The sequence below is a fragment of the Fusarium proliferatum genome (assembly GCF_900067095.1).
Source record: "Fusarium proliferatum ET1 genome assembly, contig: FPRO_scaffold002, whole genome shotgun sequence".
In the NCBI taxonomy this organism is placed as follows: Eukaryota; Fungi; Ascomycota; class Sordariomycetes; order Hypocreales; family Nectriaceae; genus Fusarium; species Fusarium proliferatum.
The window spans coordinates 2,489,548-2,506,589 of record NW_022194791.1 but is presented as its reverse complement, the minus strand read 5'-3'; the positions used below and the strand labels follow the sequence as shown (position 1 = coordinate 2,506,589).

The 17,042-nt window shown below is 48.8% G+C and overlaps 6 protein-coding genes across 6 annotated transcripts; 3 read left to right on the top strand and 3 right to left on the bottom strand.

Moving 5' to 3' along the window:
• Positions 1-319: 319 nt before the first annotated feature.
• FPRO_02961 (uncharacterized protein) lies at positions 320-1,414 on the top strand (the record flags this gene model as incomplete). The annotated part of the gene is made up of 1 exon (XM_031226880.1): positions 320-1,414. The coding sequence occupies one exon, from the start codon at positions 320-322 to the stop codon at positions 1,412-1,414; it is 1,095 nt and encodes a 364-aa protein (XP_031077372.1).
• Positions 1,415-1,644: 230 nt separating this feature from the next.
• Positions 1,645-3,540, bottom strand: FPRO_02962 (uncharacterized protein; the record flags this gene model as incomplete). Its single annotated transcript, XM_031226879.1, has 3 exons — positions 1,645-2,262; positions 2,317-3,303; positions 3,352-3,540. 3 exons carry the CDS (start codon positions 3,538-3,540, stop codon positions 1,645-1,647), a joined length of 1,794 nt encoding a protein of 597 aa, XP_031077371.1.
• A 968-nt stretch (positions 3,541-4,508) lies between these two features.
• Positions 4,509-6,933, bottom strand: FPRO_02963 (uncharacterized protein; the record flags this gene model as incomplete). The annotated part of the gene is made up of 6 exons (XM_031226878.1): positions 4,509-4,597; positions 4,650-5,351; positions 5,403-6,121; positions 6,175-6,226; positions 6,278-6,308; positions 6,535-6,933. 6 exons carry the CDS (start codon positions 6,931-6,933, stop codon positions 4,509-4,511), a joined length of 1,992 nt encoding a protein of 663 aa, XP_031077370.1.
• A 2,563-nt stretch (positions 6,934-9,496) lies between these two features.
• FPRO_02964 (uncharacterized protein) lies at positions 9,497-9,921 on the bottom strand (the record flags this gene model as incomplete). The annotated part of the gene is made up of 2 exons (XM_031226877.1): positions 9,497-9,691; positions 9,748-9,921. 2 exons carry the CDS (start codon positions 9,919-9,921, stop codon positions 9,497-9,499), a joined length of 369 nt encoding a protein of 122 aa, XP_031077369.1.
• Positions 9,922-11,042: 1,121 nt separating this feature from the next.
• On the top strand, positions 11,043-11,810 carry FPRO_02965 (uncharacterized protein; the record flags this gene model as incomplete). The annotated part of the gene is made up of 1 exon (XM_031226876.1): positions 11,043-11,810. One exon carries the CDS (start codon positions 11,043-11,045, stop codon positions 11,808-11,810), a length of 768 nt encoding a protein of 255 aa, XP_031077368.1.
• Positions 11,811-13,706: 1,896 nt separating this feature from the next.
• Positions 13,707-14,497, top strand: FPRO_02966 (uncharacterized protein; the record flags this gene model as incomplete). The annotated part of the gene is made up of 3 exons (XM_031226875.1): positions 13,707-13,988; positions 14,271-14,384; positions 14,417-14,497. The coding sequence occupies 3 exons, from the start codon at positions 13,707-13,709 to the stop codon at positions 14,495-14,497; spliced, it is 477 nt and encodes a 158-aa protein (XP_031077367.1).
• Positions 14,498-17,042: the final 2,545 nt, after the last annotated feature.

Here is a 17,042-nt window from a genome sequence, read left to right as displayed (position 1 = left end):
TCAGCTTCCCCCGCTGACATCACTCAAACTTGTCTTTCAAAGCCTCAAGCCTCAAGCCTCAAGCCTTCCAGACCTCGGCCGTTGAGGGTGACAACCTCGTGTGCTTCTGTGGACGTAAACTTCCATCATCTGCAGTGCTAAATAAACCCCACTATCTCGACACCACTGTGACACTGATATCAACACCAACATGTGTCAAAACACCCACACCCACAACCATGAAGAGTCTCAGCAGTCCAAGCCAGAGCTTGCAGGGGACCAACCTCCATTCCCCTGGCATCTGCCAATATGCGACGCCCACTGCCATCCAACAGACACAATGGCTTCAATAACCGATATACCCTCTATGCATGCAGCAGCTTTGACCATCATGGCAACACGTGCCCAGGACCAGGAGCTCGTTGCGGATGTCGCTAGCAAACATTCCAATCCTGATCTCAAATCACTTTTGCAAAAAAACTCGGAATCAACAGGGACCTGTGCTATTCCCTCCTTTGGCTGGCATCCATGGTTTTCCCATCTACTCTACGACGACTCGGCCCACACTCCGACATTTCAGCCCACCTCCGGGTCCGAGACTGACAATGCCGCCAAACAAGCGCATTACAATGCCGTTCTACAGCCAGAGCCCTCACCAGACTTTGTTGCTTCTCTTCCTTGCCCTATCGCTATAAGCTCGTTTCTCAATGCAACCGAATCCCGTCTCTCCGCTAACCCTCGCGCTCTGGTTGGTGAGATCGGCCTTGATAAGGCTTTTCGTCTACCAGAACCTTGGCTGACATCGAAACATGTCGAGAGAGATTTGACACTCACGCCAGGGGGTCGTGAGGGCCGACAGCTCAGCCCTTATAGGGTGAAAATAGAGCACCAGCGTGATGTTCTCGCCGCACAGCTTCGTCTTGCTGCAAAAACTGGCAGAGCTGTCAGTGTGCATGGGGTGCAAGCTCATGGCGTCTTGTATGAGACGCTTGCGGCAACGTGGAAGGGCCATGAGCGGGAGGTTATAACACGACGAAAGCGGCGTCTTGTGGCATCGGGTGCGGAGGACTTTTCAGACGAGGACGACGATGGCAGTGAGAAGCCGTACCCTCCTCGAATATGCCTACATTCATTCAGTGCTAGTGTCGAAGTATTGAGGCAGTATCTGAACCGAACGATTCCAGCTCGTATATTTGTCTCGCTGTCTACAGCTGTCAATTTAAGCACTGATGCTAGCCGAAATAAGACTGATGATATACTACGGGCCCTGCCTGACGACAGCGTCCTGGTGGAGAGTGATCTTCACATTGCCGGCGAACAAATGGACAGTGCATTGGAAGACATGTACCGACATGTCTGTGAGGTAAAGGGCTGGAATCTTGATGAAGGCGTCAAGAAAATTGCCAAGAATTACGAAGAGTTCATATTCGGGTGATAGACAAGAGCATGCGTGGATAAGCACAAGGACAAGAGTATTATAGAGGTGTACGTTTCAAGTTGTGGTATTAGATTGCTATAGCTTCTATTGAGCGAGAGCGTTTGCTGTTTGTAAATACAATCCCCAATATCCCACATCTGATGCGCATAAATTCAAAATAAGGAAATCTGGTGTATCATAGTAATATGCAAAGGAAATCATTCATGCCCAAGGTCATTGAGTCTAATTTAGTTCTTAGTATCCCCCAGGACATCGCTGGCATTGGACCCCGAGTTTGAAGGGGTATAATCGGAGCTGCCAGGAGTGTATCGGCATCCATCTGCTACAACCGACGAATCACGCTCATCGTCGTCGTAGGCAGGAAGGTTTTCATCCGTCTCCATGAACCCGGGGTATACTGTGGCAACAGTGTGGTGGGAAGTAGGGGGAGGAACAGGGGGGCCGGCAGCGTAGCTGTAAGAACGAGCATGGCTGTGCTGGCCCTCCTCAGCAGCGACAATGCCCTCAACCATTTGAGCAGCCTCACGGAAGGAAGCAATCTCCTCTTCCATGGTAACGCTGCTGCAGGAAGATGATCGTCGGCGTCGCTCACCGTTAAGCATAGCCTCCTTCTCATCATCCTCATTCTCGATCCATCGGGTAACAAAGGCACGGTAAGCAGCCTTCAGAGCAGAGTTCTTACGACGCTCGTCGCGAGTTTGGCGGAATGCCCGGCGGATAGCACGACGAGCCTCGGGGCTGAGACGCGCTACACGGCGGTGAATGTAGGCGATGGCAATAGCACAGAAAAGAGCGAGAGCAATGGTCACGATTCCAAGGATGACAATAATGGGATGGTGAGGAGGCTGAAGAGTAATTAGCGGGACGAATTCAATTTCTGGTTGAGGCATTAAACTTACAGGTGGAGGGTGGTGGCCTTCATGATCCTTAGCACCGAAACCACCGTGACCATGCTCAGGCCTGTCATGATGAGGCTTACCCCGGTGGTGAGGAGGAGGTGGTGGTGGAGGAGGAGGAGGAGGAGGGTTTCCGTGATGAGGATCGCAGGGGCAAGGAGCGCACATAGGAGGGGGAGGGTGACCTCCAGGGAAGGGGAAGGGAGGGTGACCATGATGAGGAGGCGGCGGCGGGGGATGAGGAGGATGAGGGCCCCGGTGAGTACCGTTTCCATGATGAGGGCCATGATGAGGACCATGCGGGCCGTGAGGAGGTGGGTGATGTCCAAATATGCTATCGTAGAATCTGTGAGCCGAGTGTCGCACCTCCTCACCAACAGTGTGTAGAACACACTGCACGCCATCGCACTGCTTGATCTTCTTCATAGTCGAGGGGGGTGGAGGAGGATACTGCTTGCCCAGCTTCTTAGCAACAGATGCCTCCCTCTCCTTCACCAGTTCCTCAAGCTGAAGAATCTGCTTGTGCAAAGCATTCAGTTCCATAAGTTCAACCTGAAGTTCCTCCTCGGGGTCCTGGAAATCGCGGTCGGGATACTCCCAGATGGGGGGTGATGTAGAGGTGGATTTGTCGTCAGAGGATGACTCCTTGTCCTTGCTGAAAGGCATTGACAGACTCCAGACATATGCGGCGTTTCCAACATCGGAGATTCGGACTGGTGCGGTTTGCTTGAAAGTCATCCAGAAGGAAGACTCCTCTGTAAGAGCCATATCGTCGAGAGCCTTGACATTGAAGCGCATAGACTGGCCGAAGGGAAACTCTTTGGGGCCGATGCATTCGAAATCCCAGTCTGCTGAAATAGTGGTCTCATTGTTGATGAGGAAAGATCCGACACCGCGACCCTTGGCGTCTTGCTTGAGAGGTTCGCCATTGAGGGTGATGCTGGCGGGACCACAAACTTCTTCTGATTCCTCCACATCAAATCGTAGTGTCTATTATATGTTAGTTCATGGCATTTTAATCAAGTCTCGAAGACGGACCAGAGGATAGGATTCGGATTCGCTCAAGGGGAGCTTGACTGTGACGAAGGCTGAGGGCGTGACATCGAGAGCTGAGGGAAGAAATCCCATGGGAGGAGGTGGCGGAGGCGGAGGAGGAGGATGGTGAGGTCCATGAGCTAACACCAACGTCGGTGCTAGCACCATGGCAGCCTGAGCAAGGCCGCGCATAGTGAGGTACGAAGGTCGAAAATCTCTCTTGTTAGGTAGGTATCGTAGGACACTGAGCAGTATCAACTGCAAAAACCCCTCTTACACGACAGAGCAGGGGATGTAACGCAGGCAGCCACGCTACAAAGAAGCTTAAGGCAGAATGATACGAAAATGAGACAAGGAGGGAAAGTGTCGTTAATTCAATGAACAGGAAAAAAGAATTAAGAGCAAATGCGAGACGAGCAGAGTCGAGGTGATGACATGCCCGTGGAAATGAGAGCGAAAAAGCCCACGCGACTAGACGGGATGTGGGAGCCTGGCCACGCGGATGCCTCCCAAAACAGGCCCTGTAATGGCCCTGTAGCGCACGACGGCTTAGGCACTGAAACAGCCCTGGAGCCCTGTTGAGTCTAGCCTGGCTGACGGCCTTATCTTGAAAGGGTCGGGCGACGCAATCAATCAACCCACACTTTAAGCCAGTGGCCAATCATTAGCCATGAGCTGACGAGTCCATCCTTCAGCCCCCGGCCGAGTCTTTGGTGTCGTGAGTGGGGCATAACGGCATCGGCAATTCCTTGCCTCGATTGTCTTGGCGATATTTGAATATGGCAATGCCTTCAATATTTTCAAGACACCCAATAAATTATTACCATGATGTTTCCTTCCCCTTGCTTGTTGTCACTGACAACTTGAATAGTTCATTCATCAGACATATATCCCAAGAAATTCAAACAAACACAACAGCAGTGCACAGCGAAGAAGCACTACAATACTCTCTTTAGTAATATATTGTGTTAAGATCTATTTATCTTCCAGCATGTATTCAAGACTCGCAGCTTGAACATCGAACAATATGGCCTTCGGTATGTACATGCCTTGCTAGATATTTGCTGACGTACTAGACCAATGCTACCCCTGAATATGCTTCACGTCTCTCATTCAGTCATCAACCAGAACACTTTTATACAAACAGGCCACTGCCTCGTTCATACCAGAAAGTCACTCAAAACCTGCACTCGAGTCCTCGCTACCTCAGAGTCTTCGCCCATAACCTGCATGATCTGGATCATGCGTGCTGTTGACATGTTAGCAGGGAGACCTGGAACAACAAAGGCATCAAGACTCACTGATATCAGCTTTTGCCCTGACAAGGAGAGGATCCCTTGCCATCATATCTGCACCACCTGGTTCTCGAGCAGCCTCCTTCAGGACATTTCCGATACACAGCGCCTCCAAGAAAGCTCGGTGATTGAAAACCCACCAAACACGTGCTTCTATCTCAAGAAGGGTGAAAAGAAGGAAGAAAGCTGTAATGGCGTCGTGCGCTGCCTCCAATGTACCACGAACATTGACGGGAACATCAGGGCTCTCGGAAGCATGGACAAGCATCAAGTTATGGAAGTAGTTACTCGTCAAGAACAGCGTCTGGCGAACCACCCTCTTATTCGTTTTTGCGAGCGCCGTGATACTATCAGGATCCCAAGACCGGAATACATCAGGGAACGAACGGTAAACAGCTCGGAAGTCAGCAATCAGCTTGGACTTATGCCTTGCCGTAGTGCAGATTGGTAGGTCTAATGATCTTGGCGAGCAAATCGTCTCCTGTACCAAGTTGGCCAAAGTCCAAGAGCCTCGGATATATGCCGTATCTGTTGGGTCGCTATTTGCAATCGAGGAGCCATCGTCGAGTAGGTCTTCGACGGAAACATCTGTATGTGTGGCAGACGGTGGCAGGGAGAGTAAGACGGTCAAGAAAGTATCTTGGAGAAGTACTGCTTGCCAGACCTTACGCCGCTGCTGCTTTTCGAACAGGGTGGCATTTGGAGTCACTGAAAGAAATCAGTATAAGAAAAGAGCAAGTAAAGAAAACAGTCACCCACCAATATTTGGATCTCTATGAAGACCCATAGCATAAGCTTGCCGAATGAGAATACCTGCAAATGCCCATCCATCTGAGGCATGGTTGTCGTTGATAAGGAAGTAAACTAGCAATACCATAGCCTGAATTGACCTTAACGATGCACTGCTAAGATATGATGCGATACGGAGAGCTTGGTTGCTAGCCGAAGCATAGAACTCTGCTGTCTGCCTTCGCTCCTGTGGGGATGTAGTCGATGTTACAAATTGAGTTCCCAGGGCCAGCATGACAAAAATCAATGCAATGAAGGACGGATCTGTGTCGGTCTTTTCTTGCTGATTCATCTGCCAGAAGTGTTCGTAGTCCGCATAGAATGTCTGCCGATGTATCATGGGATACACGGGGTCAACGCATTCGAAGTATCGGCTAAGTAGTATATCGGCTTGAATCTTGTCTGGAAGCACTGAGATAACCTCAGGCAAGCCCCCTTCACAGGTCCAGTAGTTGGCAAATGGGTGCTCAGACCCGATGCCAAAAACATTACTGGCAGAAGGCAAGGAATAGGGGACGTTGGACAGAAGGCCGATGGAGAGGGCAACAGCGCCACGCGAGGTTGCCCTGGGATCATTCGACATACCCCTATCTGCGATATTTGGAATGGGGGACTTTCCGCTAGAACCAGACTTCTTCTTTGGAGGTTTCGTCATACGGCGGCCATTGGCGGCCGACCTGGTGGTCTCCCTACTTGATTGTTAAACCAGGACATAAAGTTACTCAGTCGGGAGGCTTCATACTCGAGAAGGTTTGCGACATGGGCATACCGGCATTCAGTCTGTCGTTTTATGCCTAGCTAAAAGTTAGTATAGAACCAGCAAACCAAGATCCAGGTGCACGTACACGCGAGGCAATGAGGTCGACCTCTGTCACACTTTGAATAATGTTAGTAATTAAAGTCACTCTCACACAACAGAAGGAAAGGAGCGGGATTGATTGGGCATTTTCAGACGACCCGGGATCATCAAATTCCATACTGAGCCATAATGTCGGGGTAAAGTGGGCTCATCTCATATGGGGAACATGTGTAGAGATGAGTTAGATGATATGCAGACAGCACGACACAACATGAGAAAATGTATTGGATAGAAATGTCGCACCTTGGTCTTGCGCTCTACGCATTCATGGCATGAAAGAGTTGGTTTGTTGCGCTTTTGCTTCTTCTTTGGAGGTTCCTCTCCATCCACAGGTGTCGACGCGTCTTGGTCATCCGCGTCAGGGAGATAATCGCCAGTAGGATGCCTTGATGTCGTCGAAGCTGATGCTGAAGGTAAACGGTGGGAGATGGATGCAGGGGACGTTGAGGCCGATCCTGGTGTCAAAGCCGAGGATGGTGGGTGAGTTCCGGGAAGAGGGAGAGTTGGATGTGAGGCGACGGGACCAGGACTATACGTAGACGTAGAATGTTGAGGCGGCAGATGCGAGGGCGAAGGATTTGAGAGAGATGGTGGTGGTTGGTGATGAGTGTGACGCGGAAGCGCCCGCTGTGATAGATCCATTGACGATGATACAAAGCTCACCAAAATATTCGGTCCAGTGGATGAGCGCCTTTTTTGAGGATATTACAGGCGCGTCAATCAGACGTTGCAGAGTGGGAGCTGGATCTGAAGGAAAATGGGGCTGAGATCTGGGATTTACCTGGACCGAAAAGAAGTTCGATTGGATCCAGAGCTGGAGCTGGAGCTGGGACTGGAGCTTTAGCTATTGCTGGAGCTGGAGCTCTGATAGCTCTGGGCTGGGGATAACTTTAGGTTTAGGTGGAAGACCCCGGGAATAATGACTGGAATCTGAGCTGATACGGGTTGCTGATTTAAACTGACGTGGGAATGATTTTATGTCGCCGGAACTCGGCTGCTGGCAGTGGGCGGCGCTGGAAATAACGGCCGGATATGGGCAGCCGCGGCAGGGCAGCGGCAGCGGTAGCGGCAGTAGCTGGGGTAGAGCGACCAGACGGCAGAGAGTTTGTTAGCCCTGGGCAATATAAAAGCATTAGAGCATTCGTAACGGTAGGTAGATAACGAGTGATAATGACGGTTGGCGGCAGCAGTCACTGACGGGTATAGTGAGAGCAGGCACTGTATTCGCGTCGGTAGGGCCAGAGCGTAAAAGAGCCTCTTAAAGTGCAGTGTCAATCCAAGGGAATAACAAGGTCGAAATGGAACCGAAAAAAAAGAGAGAGAGACCCCGGAAAAGAAAAGGGAATTGCGAAATGGGACAGTAGAGGAAAAAGAGTCAAAATAAGAGGAGTGATGCCCTGGGCGTGGGCAAAAAAAGGCGGGGGCGGAGCAAGTAACAAAGTGGGAATGGCAACAGCACTCTAGAAAGTGCGTTTTTACTAGTACTGTAGGTACCTTTCCACCTGGAGACCCCTAACTTACCATGCCTCTAATGGCAGTTGTATGCGTTAGGTACGGATTTTGCGCCCGCTGGCGCGTGGTTTTTTGTCTTCCGTACCTGCCCAAGATCAAGGGTAATAACAAATTTCATCCATCCATCTCAGAAATCGCGGCTGTTTTTCTTCATCTTACGGAGGTACATGTATCTTTTTCGCGTACACCCGTCTGATCGATGTTAGACCCTTCTAGGGGTATCCATGCGTTCTACGACTCAGGCCACACTTACTCAGACGACGCCCTACACATTGTCAAAGTGAAGACTATCACGAACTACCAGACTACGGATACCTTACCTACGGATAGTTACCGAATCTTGACTTGGCTTCATTTCGTTGTCCTTGCTGGCTTCTTGCACATAAGTAGTTAAGACTCTGTAAGACTCTGGCGTTCTTCCGACCACACTCGATCGCCAAGAGCAACCACCATTGGACGCCAGATCTATAACTATCGATACAAATCGAAATCACTTCTGACAGGTGCAAATGATTGCAGCAAATTGTTGACGCCCAATTAGTGCGAATGAGAAACTACCGAACTCCCCTAATGCAACTAGCCCGCAGCCATGTTCCGTCGAAACCTATTCCTAGACTCCGTTCATTACTCGATACAAAGGGGTAAATAACATCAGACTATGATTCCAGATTTCCTTCATTCTCTGACATGTCCGTCTGATCTACTTGGTCTCTCCCACCTCGCTTCGAAACAAGAATTGGCCATCCCACTCTTCAAGCGAGGCCTTTCACTTTCAGCCTCCTTTTTCCACTCTAGGCTCGGTCAGGTACCCCTTCAAGTGGTACTCCGTGACTATCAAGAGCTAAACGGTGCACGGATCGACCGAGGACTCCGTCTACGGTTGAAGGCCTCGTCAACAAGTGCCGACTCGGTCAGCTAGTACGGACATCGTCGCTCGATTCGCAGACTTGACACAAAAAGTGTGCAGATCGGTATATGGAACCCACCAACATATTCCCATGTTTTATTCCAACCTCTGTTTGGGGACATCGCCAAATGTCACCATTGGATTTTGAGCGACCCTTGGGGAATTAACATGCAATATGGCTGGCCCAGGCCCAGGGTCTTTTTTAGCTAAAAGCTCCATGACCAAGTTCTGATCATCTCCACTTCGCTGAGCGCCGTTCTAGCCTTGACTTACTGAGATAATTCAAAATATCTCACTGTGAGACATACATGCAGGCTTGGTCGAAATGCCATGCCAGAGCAGAAATACGGTAATTTGAACATGGGCGAGTGTCTGCGCACTTAGTGCAACCGAAGGAGTCTACCATGCTTCGAGGCCGTTGCTATCTCAGAAGAATTCGTTTGAAACTTCTCACATCAGCTCATATATCACCCCAGCGGATTGGCCGGTACTTGAAAAGCGACGCTGATTAAATTGCAACGCAGAAACTTGGAGTTAGAGGACAGGCCGAGAAACCATGTTAAGGTTGGGTAGTTCTGAATGGGCCGCATCAGAAAACGATCATCGCAGAAGCAAGACCAACCCGATCCCAACAGTCCGGCACCCTGGTAAAGTCGGGCGCCAGCGGCTTTGGTTCAAAGCCAAGTCTTCTGGTCGACCGCCTTGAGGAAATACATCGCTCCGACAAGTCCTAGTCGATCTCCGTGCCTGAGACGAGCATCTCCAGTTTTCTCCGCTAAACCTGACCTACCAGAGCTGCCGGACAAATCCCAGTCGTTGATAGTCAAACTCAATATCAACTGCGCCCCTGTTAACGGAAACGGAACGGAACACATGAACACTTCCTTGGTCTTCCCTTTCTTGTATGCCGCGTTCCATCAAATCCCTACTCTCAACTCTAAATCTCCCTTGGACTCTTCTCGCCGGCTCATGACGTCTTGTCTGAACACCAAGAATGTAGCGGCAGTTGGCAGTTGCGCTACTGTGCATCAACTTACGTACGAGGTAAGCTTCGAGAAAGAATGAGAGAAGCGATGTCGATCATTTTCTTTTCTTTTCTTCTCAATCGGAGTCCTCCGAAGCACTACCCTTCCTGCCTTCTTCTCCCAACACACCAACCACGAGACAATGGTGGCCAAATTTACGTGTGGGAAAATGTTAAGAAGCGCCATTTTTGTTGGTTGATCACCACCCCCCAACTCATTCAAGATTATCTCCCTACATTACGATAGCGACGACGGCAATTCGTAGTTTCGTAACAGGCCCCTGTTCGCGTCACCAACTTCCGCTGGTATTGCCGCTCCCTCCCACCAGCCTTCGTTGCTAGCCTCCCTAGGGCCCCGGACCCCGGACGGTCTAGAACATTCAGAGAGAACTTCGTTGACCAATCCGAGGCGGAACTCATGACGTACGCAATGTCCTTTTTTGTATTGGACGGAATACCCTGCGGCAAGTGACAACGTTCTTTGCCAACATTGGCTCTTAACTTTGCGCGGCCACCTCGTCATATTCTTTGCGAAGCTTGCATATGGCGATATCTCTTTTTGTAGTCATTAGAGCTGCTGAACCCTGACCGGATGCATCCCCTGGAATGTCAACAGTTGTTGAACAATTGTGATGAGCATCTGTGCTAACGAGTTCGCAGGCTAATTAGTCATAAACTGCAGGATCAGACAAGGTCAGGCGAGCCTAGCGGAGTCATGAGTGGTCGTCAAGTGTATTTTCCATGACTAGTTGTCAACTTCATGATGCAAATCACCAGTGTGTTACGTTGCAACGAGAAAGACCAAGCTTAACACTATAAAACCTAAATGGTGATACTACGGGTTTATAAAACGATCGTAAGAGTACGACCCGAGGGCGGAAATATTCTGGATATGTGGGTGGATCATTGTTGGCTCAGCCCTGGGTACCTAGACCATTGTAAATGTCATGAATCCTGTGATGGCTCACTCGTATCGCTACCCTGTACCCGATGTTTGACATGGGAATTGGCTTGAGACAGGCGTCATACCGTTGGCAATCCGGCAGTCGACTCTTTGGCATATGCTCCGTTCAACTGTTGTCGTAATGACTCATAGATCGATATACCGATGATTGACCTATGATGCCGTATGTTGAAGTGGGGTTTGACGACCTCAACATTACCTACCAGGTTCGCTCACAACAACATCACGACAGTCAAGTGCAGCAACAAGGTTCCCGTAACGTCTCACAACTCTCAATGCCAATGAGGCCTGTAGCTCGACCTACCCAGCGAACAACCCAGATTCTCAACCACCTTCAACACACAATGTCGGCACATCACCCGACACCAGCAGCGCCATGGCGCTCAGCTTTTCTATCCCACGTTGACAAAATGGAATCTCCAACTTTCGTGCTCAGCACCCTCCATCACCGTGGCTCTTCAGTCACTCCTCGTTCACGTACCGTCGTGTATCGAGGCACGTGGGCCGAGATTCCCGTCAACCCCAAGAACCAGGCACCTCTCAACCCCTCCCTCTACGAGAGTGACCTTCTCACCATCACCACTGACGCTCGGATGGAAAAAGTTCCTGAACTATCAACTGATGGAGAGGGTATCCCACAGTCTGGCGGCGGCGGACCTGTCGAAGCGGTCTTCTGGGTCGTGGAGACCAAGACTCAGTGGCGTCTACGTGGCCGCGCCTATCTTCTTGGCCAAGATATCGATCATCCATCAGCCTCACACGTCAGGCAAGAGATAGAAAAGCATATGCGACTCAAAAGCAATGACGACTCGGGTTGCTGGAACTGGGGTAAAGAGATTACTGCCCATTTTGGAAACTTGAGTCCTGGCATGCGAGGGTCTTTCCGAAATCCTCCCCCGGCTACAAAGCGAGATGAAAAGCCTGCCCCTGGATTTGGACTTGGGCAGAAGGTCGAAGATCTAGACGACGAGATTGCAAGGAAGAACTTCCGTGTTGTGGTGATTGTGCCGGAGGAGGTGGACCAGGTTGATCTAAGTGACCCCGAAGATGGCAGGAGATGGAATTACCAGTTGAAGGATGGTTCCTGGGAGAAGACTGAGCTGTGGCCTTGAATCTGCTGATGAGCAGAGATACTCTTGGGCTGTCATATACGAAGGTCGTCAGAAACTATCCCACATGGAGACCTGATTGACCCGGCCAACGATATGTGAGTTGGAGGGGCCAATACTCACCAGTCTTCCGTGAACTGTTACTATGAGCCAGAACTATACCAAGACCCATAAAACGAGCCCTCGAGTTCTCCATGTTTACAATGTAATCGTCGAAAGAGGTAGGTAGTTAGTTAGCCATGCGACTGAGCGTTCTGTGATATAGTGGGATGATACATTGAGCTATGTCGTTTATAACCCGGATAATACTAGAGAGTAAAAGGTTCCAAGAAGTTGTAAACTAAGGTTGCATGTTCTTAATTTGTCCTGACGGTCATAGTTTTCAGCCCAAGTCAGGCGGCTGTCTTCGTGTAGTAGCGTCGAAGTCGAGAAACACTGGTTCACCGAAGTAGCAATCGACTGAGTCCTGACACCTAGTACAGTCATTAGAGCAGAGGGATAGAGTGTATGCCTTGGTACTGTATTCTACGTTCCTCATTAGATCCAAGAACAAGCTTTTGTTGAGCATTAGACAGGCGAATGAATTGACGCGATCAAATCATCCAACGACTGCTTTACTGTCTATACGGCACAAAAAAGCTCAAGAGAAGCAGAACAAATCAATATATACATCGGATTAGCCAGGACTACGGTGCGATATAACTCAAGCAGTCCTTGTGTGTATCGCATCATTGGGGCGACGAGGTTGCTACTGGGCCTGTTCGTGAGATTGGATAGGGGGTCTTGCTATTTTCAAGTACCTACAACATGTAGTAGACGATCAAAGACCACAAGGAATGAGTCATTGTTGATAGTTTGTGTCTGTTGTATTGAGGAACAACTGCTAATGCGGCGGCAGTATCCCAAGGCGTACCTAGGACCTCCTCTTCGCCTTGTCTGAATTCGGGAAAATTCACATTCTACCAGTGGAACAACTCAAAGATAGACCAAAATACAAGGAATCGAAATGTAAATGTTTCACCGACAACCTGTGATTGTTTACGTTCCTTACCTACACCTTATCAGGGCAAACACGGAGTGTGTAAGTTAAATACGACTGACACCCGCATTCACACTCGATGATACAGTTCTGTAACCTTAGAAACATGAACCAAGCTCTTGGTATAGACTTGATCCAGTCCTTTGTTCTCAAATTCCTACCAGGAGTCGTAGATATTTAACTCATCATCTCCTTATGTTCATTGACCAGATGGGTTCAGAACCAGACAACAGTTGTGAAAACACCACTCTAACCTCGAAATGTTTAGTTGCAATTTGTATATATGTATCATAGCTACGTTAAAGCTTAGACACAGCTCACCAGAGGGGGCGATCATGATGTAGACTCGTGATATATCTGCTTTGCACCAAGGCTAAGCCAGCAATCTCAAGACTGGGACTCTGAATGTGAGACTTCGGATATGTGATAGCACTGGCAATATCAAGTGAGTTACTAGCCTTATTCGCCCGATGATTTGTACGTAGATGCGCTCGTAAACATTGCCTCGTTGACATCGATCGCCTTTCTCAGTCTCGACTGTGGTTTTCCTGAACCAGGACCTCAATTCGTATTACACAGCCCTGTAATCCGTGTGAGACATCCTGAGGTCAAAGCATAAGACCAGTCATTATCGTGTCATAATATTACAACGTCAATTGCATACTGCCCAGCAATTTCCGTAACATCAACATTGCACGAGCACGTCAGCAATTCTGCGAAGAATACACCCAAAACCGTGCTCAGACACGGATTTCCTATTATGAAGGATTATACGCCAAGGGCTTCAAAACTGGTGCCTAGTTCAACGAGTAACATATGCACGTAAGGATCGCCGGTACAAACCTGTGTCAGAATACTTGATGGGAATTACTCCACCAGCAGGAAGACAACACGAGACCCGTAAGATCAAAGATCTGCGATCCGATCAACCGAGTTTATCTAGTAATTTACGGGTAGTCGCCGCCGTAATACCCGTCAAGGACCGGACTGCTACCCAAGGTTATGCGGAACGAGATATTACGCATCACCTTCAACTCTCTATCCGAAATGGAAATGTTTATACGAACGATGCGGTGAAGGGAAGTGCCCATGCAGCCGTTCATACATATCAGTCGAACATGCAAGGCAGATGCATGGCCAAGGTAAGTCAGCATGTCTGATCTTGATTTTCCTCAAGCATCAAGCAACGGGTGTTGTCGCGATTGGGGGCTGTAATGAAAGAGGTTGGGGACGGGAGTGACTGTTCTAGAAAGATGCATAATGCAATCTATCATAAATTTCTGATGAGCTTTCTCACTGGTCGTTGACTCGTCTATAGGCGCTCACGGAAGCATGTCTCAGTTGTTTCGATTTCATTTCCGCTGTGTCTTGCTGAGAATAGATACGACGGATATTGTTCTGTATGTGGAACGGACCTCATATAGTTTCTCATGCATCAGTATCAAGCAGTCAGTGCAGCATTGGCGGTTCAAGTATGCAACTTGGCGAGACTGCAACTCTCAGATTGTAATTCCGCATCGAGTTCCGCATCTGTGAAAGTGCGTGTTTCAACCCCTGTGCATCACAACAGAAGTACTCCGTCAAATTGCGGGAGAGGCTGGGGGAGCTACGGGGTATTATTCCAGCTAGTAACATGAGTGTGTCCAATTGACACTCTGTCAATACAACTCGCAACCACAAATAGAGACACCTCCGATCCTTGAACTGCACATCTTGCTCACGGCGATTTCTTGTTTCGAGCAAGTTTCGTAGAGTCGGTCCGCCTCCGTTGGCGAAGGAGTTTTGCTTGAGTGTAACCTCCGAATATGCACAGCAGGACAAGGGTTACAGATGCAAGCCAAGCTTTGGAGGAGGCGGCCCGCACTTGGTTGGGCGCTTACACGACTTGAACTGCGTAAGGCTAGAGTGAGGGTGAGGGTTAGGCGAGTCCCTATATCGTATTATGGTGCGCAAAGACACATGCGAAACGTTAAATAGTCTTCAAGCATGGTGGCCCCGTGAAAGATCTGTTGTAAGTGGTATTAGCAGACATGCGCGTAAATCTCCATCTGTCAAGCCGAGGCATGACATGACACGATAGCTGACAAGATTCAACCATCTTGGCCTAATAAGTCAACGAGTTTGTGTGACCAGTGAGTTTGCAATCACCATGTGTATATAGGTAAGCGGAGGGTTTCACCCCCTCAGTCAGGCCACGCCCACGCTAATGGGCGGGTAACACGCGGGATCGATCCGGGGAGGATGAGATTTTCCTGTAAGGGTTTAGCATCTGACGATGGCCGATGGTTCGGCGAACTTTCCTGTAAGGCATGACAACCCGAGGAAACCCTTAGAAGTAAAGCTGTCGAAAGCTCGATACGGAACAAACTGGGGTCGAAGAGCGAGGCTCAAAACAGAGCTTGAACTTAACTACCGAGGTGTTCTGTGTGCCTGTGATCACTGTAGCGCTGACATATGAGTCCTCAGAATCAGATGGTGTTGAGTAGCAGTGCGTTGTAAGATTGTATGTCGGCACTTTCATACGGCAATGAAAGATTGTATGTGCCTCTTCGACACATCATCATCAAACTCATATAGGCTGTAAGTGTATTGACTTATTCAAATATGATAGTAAGCTGTTTCAATTAGTGTGCTGAGTGATCGATATCGTAACCACAGCCCCCACTAACATCTGCCGAATACTCTATTGCCCGAGCCTCAACATACATCGAGCGGCCGCCCTGGGACCTTACCCTGCTAATGCACCGAAACCCATACGCCGCTCACGATGACCTTGACCAGGAAAGAGTCATCTGTCAATGCCTTCAGAGTTTCTACTACTAGTAGGGATGACTTTGTAGACAATTTCCCAGGGCTATGAGGCGGTAACCTTTGTTGTCTTCAGTTCCGAGTATGTACGGCACAGCCGTCGTTGAAGCTATCGTTAACCCTGAACCAATATCTTGGCAGACTGACTTTAGATTGTGAGGCTGAAAACACACTTTGCTTCTTCGCTTATGATATTGTTATACTACCTTAATTTATATCTCCGTGATAGTTATAGATACAGCACAAGGCTTTTTAGAACATTCTTCTCGTCTTCTTCTGGGTATTCTGAGCGTGGCCCCTTTTGTGGCGGCCAAGGCTGCCTCGTAGTGTGTTTATGCACTGCTTGTGTGAACCGAACTCTGGGACCTAGTTATCTGGAACTCTCGAATTCATTCCAGTACCGTCGTTGAGAGTATACGACCACATGGCCAGTATGTGTATTTATTTCAGCTCGGTCAATCACATATTGTGTAACTCGGCATGTTGCCATTGAGGTTTACAACCTCACAGTATGATAGATCAACTCACTCGGGTATTTGTTGTTGCACATCGTAGTTTCGAGGTCGGTATTTCACCTAGCTGTACATGGAAAAGCCCCTGGTAGTTGTATATAAATAACTTCGAGGCTTCAGTTGCTTAACTTGTGCTTCTATCACCATCTCTTTCAAGACTCTAAATAGTGTTCATGTGATGATGATCTGTTGCTGTATGACCTTAACCCTCTCTTAGATAAGTCGTTGACCTCTTTCTATCGATAAGCCGGATTGCTCAACATCTTTGTGGAATAACTTGGGTGAGTATTGCTACCTTGTAAGATAAGCGGCTTGAGATATCGTGTTATCCTGCATGCATGGCCCAGTTGAGTTCAATTACTTGAATCAAGAAACGCAAGCTCATTAGAATGATAAGAATACCATGGCATGCTTGCTGATAGTTACGTAGACTTTCTAGATTGTTGACAAACCTGAGTCCAGCATCACAAGGGGATACGCGTCGTGATGCACAGTCCATACTCAGCCAGTAATGTTGTATTGATCCGGAAGGTTTTACCTTCTGTACGTATCGCGGCTAGTGAGTAGCTCCATGAATTGTCGTAAGCCCAACAACAGTTGTCATGGACAGACCAGTCTAGATGGCCATGATCTACACGACTGATGAACCAAAGACTCCACTTCATGAGGGGTTATAGATCTCCATGAGGGCCTTTTGGCTGAACTCAATTGTTTGTTTGAGGTTGAACTTGTTTCTCTGTCTCATCTGCTTTTCTTGAACGAGGTAATAAACGACCTATATGCATCTCAACATTCCATCGTGCGACACGTTAACTGCTATACTGCCAAAGAGTCGATGCAAGGGTCCTTTTCAGCTGAGAACTAGGAAAGTGGCAG